Source organism: Miscanthus floridulus, chromosome 1 (assembly GCF_019320115.1).
Source record: "Miscanthus floridulus cultivar M001 chromosome 1, ASM1932011v1, whole genome shotgun sequence".
In the NCBI taxonomy this organism is placed as follows: Eukaryota; Viridiplantae; Streptophyta; class Magnoliopsida; order Poales; family Poaceae; genus Miscanthus; species Miscanthus floridulus.
Window position 1 is genome coordinate 35,849,699 of NC_089580.1, and position 6,953 is coordinate 35,856,651.

Sequence of the window (6,953 nt, forward strand, 5' to 3'; positions counted from 1 at the left end):
CAGTGCAAGCCAAGCATTCTCACGCTAGCTGTTCTCTGCTTGTCGTCGTCTCTCGTCTCGTCTCGTGCGTCTCGGCGAGTTCGTCGTCGGTGCATCCACCAGCGAGATCGATCGGCGCCGGCGGCCATGGAGATGATCGACGCGGAGCTGCGTCTTGGCCCACCCGGGAGCAACAGCGACGTCACCGTCTTGCAGCCGGCGAGGAAGCCGCTGGCGTCGGCGGCGGCGAAACGGCCGTCGTCGTCGGTGGTAAAGAGCGAGGCTTCCGGGACGGACGACCATGACGACGCCGCACCGGCCTCCAAGTAAGTCGCCAGCACACGCATGCGCTTTCGTTAGCTGCAGCTAGCAGCTAGCAGCTGACCGAGCTGACGCTGTGTCCGTGTGAACGCCGCAGGGTTCAGGTGGTGGGGTGGCCGCCGGTGAGAGCGTACCGGAAGAACGCGTTCCACGCGGCGGCGGAGGCGAGGAGGACCAAGGGCGGCGAGCAGGGAGGCTTGTACGTGAAGGTCAGCATGGACGGGGCGCCCTTCCTCCGGAAGGTGGACCTGCGGACCTACGGCGGCTACCGGGAGCTGAGGGACGCGCTGGACGCGCTCTTCGGCTGCTTCTCCTCCTCCTCGGCCGACGGCGGCTGTCAGTTCGCCATCGCCTACGAGGACAAGGACGGCGACCTCATGCTCGCCGGCGACGTGCCCTGGGAGTAAGTACCAACATCTAATCCATCCATTAATTGGATCACGTACGGGTCCAATATAAAGGATCGGAGGAACAACACCTGACCTTTCTGTGGATTTTGCAGGATGTTCATCTGTTCTTGCAAGAAGCTGAGAATCATGAGGGGCTCCGAAGCAAGATAACCCAGCAACGAGGATGCGAGAACCTGTTGGATGCATGCATGGAGGACCAGCTATGGTCGAACTCATGCATGAGAGCTAGAGAGAAGAGAGAGAAAGAAGATCTTTATCGGGGTGTTCGGCTGTACTACTTTCAGCTTGTTTCAGCTTATTCTCTCTCGCAGAACACTACGATCATTCGATGGATACGCATGGTGCTCTACAGACATGGAATTGAAGGCGTTGGGTATACCTGCATGGGGAGGAGGGCGCGGCAAGCCGCCAGCCCATGCATGCACGCGTCGTCGTGTTCTACGGCCAGCCAGCCCGGCCCATACACACCATGGAGATGGAGGTGACGATTCAAGAGCTACCTAGGATTTGTACTGTGTGCACATAAGTTGTAGCTTTTCATTTGTAATTTTGAGTTTCCCTTTTGTATGTGCCCTGGGTGGATGGATATTAATTCATTATAGGGGGTGCAGTCGCGCTCGCGCGCAAAAAAGAATTATGTGATTATTAGAGCTAAATTTTCACCATTTTATACACTCCATGTTAAAAATCATTGCACCAACGAGGCAAGCGCATCTCCTCCGGTTAGCTCCAGCTCCACACCTAGACCTGAGTGAGCAAGTTTGAGAAAATGTATGGAGGAAAAGAGAGGGAAATTTCAAATTCGACTTCGAACTTGTGTCAACATCCTTTTCCTTTCGGTATCTCCTGACACTATAAAAGTCACAATGAAAATACCGCTACTAGTTTGGCAACTGTTTTGTCTGATAAAGCTGCTGCTTTTCTCACTGTCTCTTCGTGTCTTTCCGTTTCTAAGGCACATCGTTCTCCAATCTCCAGTGGGGGCAGTTGAAATTCATGAGAGAAAAGCCATAGCGGAAGACATCACATTGCGAATGCATCTCAGATCTGGGTAAAGTCGACAAGTCCTTTCTGGTAGTCGATAGCCATCAACGGTCATCGTTTTTCTGCGCTCAACTAATTTGGTAGTACAGGCGTACAGCATGGAGTTTGCCATTAAGACTGCCACACCGTACCTGAGCAGTGAGCAGGCACAGGACAACCGTTCTTTGCTGCAACCATCTGTATACCGATAATAGTATAGACATGCTGATAAACACGCAGATGCCCCCGGTCCCCTTGGTCTTTTGTTTCGTTACGCATACTCATGCAGATGGAGATAACTAGAGAGAAATAGTAGCACTCAATAGTGAAAGCTACCATGGAGCTCAGTCAGATCTCAGATGCATGCCTACCACATGAACATCTGAGAGTGACGATACGTAGCATGGAGCACACAGCAGAGGACCGTGTCACTGCAGCGCACCCCACGCAGCCAGGATGTCACTGCAGCACAGCGCAGCTGTTCGCTTGAATTTATCAGCCGACTTTAATATCAGCTACTTATCAGCTAGAATCTACAATATTTTTCTCTCACAATAAAACAGTTTCTGTCGACTTTAATACCAACCAACAGTGCAATGCATGGCTGCACGAGAAATTCAGGCAGACGGGCAGAGATGACAAGGGGATGTTTCCGAATCTGGCACGGTAACATCGCTCGGTAAAGAGGAAACCAGAGCACAGTATCACAACAGTAAAAGTCCCCCCCCCCCCCCCCCCCCCCCCCCCCCCCTTGCAACTGACGGTGAATGCTTCAGCAACGGACAACGTGCACCAGACCCACACCCCACAGTAGATGCGAATCAGACAGCAGGGGGACAATGCAACATACGTATCGTGCAGACAGGTCATGAGATCTCTGAGACCTGGGAGCAGCCAGCAGGCAACCAATCCACAGCCTAGCAAGGATAAAAGCCCACCATCTCCAGACCTAGATACCGTGTGTACTGAATCCATGGAGCTGTCGCTGTTCCACCCCTCCAGTAGTACAAAAATCGTTGTAGACCATGAAAACCATACATAATTTCACGGCGAAAATGATGAACACGCATTCGGTACACTGGCAAGATCTGGTCACCGTAAGTGATATCCATGAACAAATGGATGTAGGGTCGTTTTTACATCAGGAGTGAGGATACAAAATCATCAACTTGCTCAGACACATCGCACATGCTGTGTTTTTTCTTTCCAAATTGACCATGCTGAAAGTCAAACTTTGCTGGGAATCAGTTTCCACCCCCACGATTCACGCGCTTTGGGAATATTCATCATGCCTGTTGAGATACAGAAGTGGCATTGTGAGACTGCATATATCTATTATGAGATACAGTTAACCACCAACACTGTTTTGCCTATGGCAGACAAAACGGTACAGGGCAAAACCAACTACACAGATATCATCACCAACTTGCCTCAAAATAGGTTAAGCATATCTTCTTCCAGCCACACAAACATCAGGTGGCTGGATTTCCCTTCATATTTTATTACAGTTACTGTGTATGCGGATCTCCACACGTGATGCATGGAATGTTAATGGTTATGAACTTATGATTTCTAAGACCCAATGGATAAACTTTGATAGCTTGGCCGTTTGATGGTTAACAAAATATAGATCTCATAGCAGACCACAAGGGGATCTACAATTCATAATTTAGGCAGAAGTAGCCATATGGTGACAAATGAGCTTGAAACCCACAGTGAAGTTTGAAAAAAAACAGGATAGACAAAAAGTTTCAGACATAGTTCATCCTATGTTTTCTAAAATATGACGACCTTAAAAAGATGCATAAAAAAAGGGTCTATGGTGTGGATGCGAAGTTATACCAGCTTCTTTTTCTTCTTATGCCTCCTTTTGCGGCGTGGTTTATGAGCATCAGAATTTGAACTCAGATTACTGTTATTATCCCCAGGACGATTGGGTACTCTTCTATTTTTAAACGATTCACCGCTTGTGCTGTTTGAAGTATTGCTCGAGCTGGATATCACACGTTTATCTGCATGTCTGGCTCTATTTGGTGCTAATGAGCGTGGTGGTGGCATAAGAACTCGAGCATCTCTCTGACGCTGCAAAACAGAATATGTTGGGTTAAATACAAGGAAATGCAAATTTCAACAGTTCGTCTGAGCTCTGAAGAAAACTGAAATACCCCTAATAAAAGTACCTGGTTCTTTTCATCACTTGACATGCCAGATGCTGCCCTACCTGAAGCACTGGAAGCTGGTTCCCTGCAGAAGGTTGGTACAAGTAACATTAGCACACCAAGTGAAGAAAGAAGAACATATTAGAACACCAAGTCAAGAAAGAAACAAAAATACATTAGCACAGCAGTAGCAATGCTGTCACAGCACCAGAGGGAAGCATATGGACGATATATCAGAAGGAAGCATTCGATTTAGGACCTCATATACATAAGTGATAGCATGATAGCATATTGCAGGATATATCAGAGGGAAGCTTAAAAGCATCTACAGTGTCCAAGAGCTGTGAGTTGTGAACTATACTTAGCACTTTTGTCAGTCCACTCATCATCAGCCTCTTCGTCGCTTGAACTTCCAGACATAAAGAAGTCATCATCACTCACATCCAAGGTATCATCATCGCTTGCTGTCTCTGTTAAATGACCAAGAATAAAGTTTCGTGCTTTACACATTAGATATCCAGTAAAAGGGTACCATAATTTCGAAGGCCATCAAGAGAAATAGTGACACAAACAGGCACCTTCTAAATCTTTTCCGTTTGCTGCAGCAGCCATGAGATTCTCCTTGATCTGTTTACGCCATTTTTTCCTCTCTTGAACAATATCTGAGCAATTCCCTCCAGTGAACAGCGAGACATATTTCTCATTCTTTGGGAAGAACTACACATGAGTTGAGATATATATAAGCTTTAGTTCAGGAATCAAGCAGGTACAGATAAACAATGGTTGATTAGACCCTCCAATCTAATGCAAAGAGAACGATACAGCAAGGAAAAGAAAGCTGTAATGATACTTATATCTCATATCATCATGGGATCATGGGCAGGGCAGGGCAGGTCAGTAATGTAGTAAGCTTACCCTAACATATTCAAGATCTTCTCGCAGTTTTGACAGATCATTGCTGAAATCATCACCATTTGAACGTTGCTGCTTCTCAAGGCGCCTTATCATCCTCTCAATCTTCCGCCTCTCTTTGTATTTTGAACACCACCATCAAGAAAATGGTAAGTACATACGCGCAGAGAAAAGGAACTTGAAATGAATAGGAAGTGATAACAGACCAAAGAATTTTATCTTTCTATCTCTCAACTGTAATGTTCGCTGAACAGCGAGTTGATTCTGAAGCTCTTGTTGCCTCTTAAGTTCTTCCAGTTTCTTCTCTTGAGCAACCCTAATGTCATCAGGAAGGTCCTGAAAATTAAACATGGCGCAGAAACATATCAACATGGCTAGACAAAAAGGGGGCTATGGTTCATTGATGTAATCAGAAGAACATAAAATGGAAGCGGATGTGCTATGCTTTTATATATGTAGGCTGCTCACATAAAGTGGCCTTGATTTAAATAGCACAAACATGCTAAGCTTATGCTCCCCCCTCTTCCACTGTAGAAGTGAATTATACAATCAGTTGTCACCTATGCCTACTTGACTCTTTCCAATATAAGGTGAAGATTCTGTTGGCCAAAAATTATATGTAGTTGATGCATAGAAAGAGGCATGAACATAACCATGACTACACTGTTCTAAATCAAGGTCAATTAGGCTTCCTCACTTCTCTGACAAGAACAAATGCCCTTTCACTGCATTTCTAACTAATCCGTTTGAGCAGCATAGTTAATATTTCAGTATGTTAGTTTTTCAATCAATACTTGATACTTAATAGCACCTATGCAAGCTGCAGTAATCCAGCTACACCATGAACTAGTCTACTGAGCAGAATGCAACAAACAGAGGCCTCAGTTGAAGCGTCAATTAGCCCCTAACGTAACAACAAATAAAAAAAATATTCGTGGTTGAGCTATCCATCATTGCAGAAAGACTGCCATGCTAAAATTCCTAGCTACGTTCGGCGAAACGTCCCAATTAACTAGGAAATGGAGAGGTTCCCAAGAGAAACACCCAGCGGTCCACACGTAACAGCTAAACCCAATCCATGGGAGAAGAACAACGAGCAACTAGAAGATTCAGAGCTCAGCAGAGCAGACCCCAGGTGTCGGTAAGTACCTTGCGGAGGAAGCGCTCAGTGGAGCGGATCTGGTTCTTAAGGGAGGTGGTCTTGGCGGCGGCGGTTCGCTTCCGCTTGCGGTCGGCAACTGCCGCGGAGGCCGAGGACTTGGGCCGGCGGACGGCGGCGCCGCGGCGCGGGTAGCCGCCGTGCGCCATCGCCGGAACCCTAGGTGGAGACGGAGCCTGCCAGGAGCTCTTGGAATGGGCCGAGTGGGTCGCGCGGTTTAGCCCCCAAAATGCAACTGCCATTTGCTAGTGCCCACGTTGCTAAAAAAAATGCCAGTGCCCACGTCACAAATGTTGGGCCTTCATGCGTACTTTGGTCCTGTTCGCTTTTGTTATGATTCATAATTTTTAGCTTGTTTTTTCAATTGAAACAGTATTTTTCTTCCACAATAAATCAGTGAATAGTATTTTTAGCCATAACTTTTCAGCCAAGCGAACGGGGCCTTATTTAATTTACCACACCCAAGCAGCAAATGGAGACCGTTTCCTCAAAATGAGAATATAAGGTAGAAATATAAAAATTAGGTTGAAGTACTCATTTTCTAGAATCTAAATATCTATTGAAACTCTGTTATTTGAAGACTTCTTAACATGCAAAGACAACAATTTAGGATAAAATATTCTTAAGTTTTTTTAATCTAAATTCTAGATTTTTTTTTTTTGAAATTGGATGACTTCATATTACTCATGAGCTGAAGATTCTTCAGCAACAATTACATGAATGTGCGCCGGAAGTGAATTGATGATTGTCTCACTTCCTTCGTCACAATTACACCCAACAGCTGCCAATTCATGGGCAACTCTATTACATTCTCTAGGAATTGAAACACAACGAAACGAGCTAAAATTCATAGTCACCAGGAAGCGCAGTTCCTCCACTAGACCACCCACCAACGAGTCTGAGAAGTCCTCATATTGCAGTGCTTGTTTCACCATCAACGCGTCAGTTTCCAAAATAAGGTTGGAAATTTCTTGATCAATTGCCGCTTGG

General features: G+C 45.9%; 2 protein-coding genes across 2 annotated transcripts; one reads left to right on the plus strand and one right to left on the minus strand.

The window, feature by feature from the left end:
• On the plus strand, positions 1–1,603 carry LOC136478829 (auxin-responsive protein IAA14-like). Its single transcript, XM_066477023.1, has 3 exons — positions 1–305; positions 398–703; positions 803–1,603. Exons 1-3 carry the CDS (start codon positions 127–129, stop codon positions 858–860), a joined length of 543 nt encoding a protein of 180 aa, XP_066333120.1. The 5' UTR covers positions 1–126; the 3' UTR covers positions 861–1,603.
• Positions 1,604–2,749: 1,146 nt separating this feature from the next.
• Positions 2,750–6,184, minus strand: LOC136478845 (rRNA-processing protein EFG1-like). The gene is made up of 8 exons (XM_066477024.1): positions 5,954–6,184; positions 5,011–5,140; positions 4,808–4,920; positions 4,471–4,609; positions 4,254–4,362; positions 3,914–3,977; positions 3,576–3,815; positions 2,750–3,025 (listed from the first exon to the last, which is right to left on the minus strand). The coding sequence occupies exons 1-8, from the start codon at positions 6,110–6,112 to the stop codon at positions 3,020–3,022; spliced, it is 960 nt and encodes a 319-aa protein (XP_066333121.1). The 5' UTR covers positions 6,113–6,184; the 3' UTR covers positions 2,750–3,019.
• Between the last annotated feature and the right edge of the window lie 769 nt (positions 6,185–6,953).

Bases quoted from the DNA above. Each gene is read 5' to 3' on its own strand.
- LOC136478829 (XM_066477023.1), top strand. From the start codon at position 127: ATGGAGATGATCGACGCGGAGCTGCGTCTTGGCCCACCCGGGAGCAAC. The intron at 306-397 runs GTAAGTCGCCAG...TGAACGCCGCAG, and splicing joins GACGCCGCACCGGCCTCCAA to GGTTCAGGTGGTGGGGTGGC. The intron at 704-802 runs GTAAGTACCAAC...TGGATTTTGCAG, and splicing joins GCCGGCGACGTGCCCTGGGA to GATGTTCATCTGTTCTTGCA.
- LOC136478845 (XM_066477024.1), bottom strand. From the start codon at position 6,112: ATGGCGCACGGCGGCTACCCGCGCCGCGGCGCCGCCGTCCGCCGGCCC. The intron at 4,921-5,010 runs GTCTGTTATCAC...CAAAATACAAAG, and splicing joins TAGAAAGATAAAATTCTTTG to AGAGGCGGAAGATTGAGAGG. The intron at 4,363-4,470 runs GTGCCTGTTTGT...GTCATTTAACAG, and splicing joins AAACGGAAAAGATTTAGAAG to AGACAGCAAGCGATGATGAT.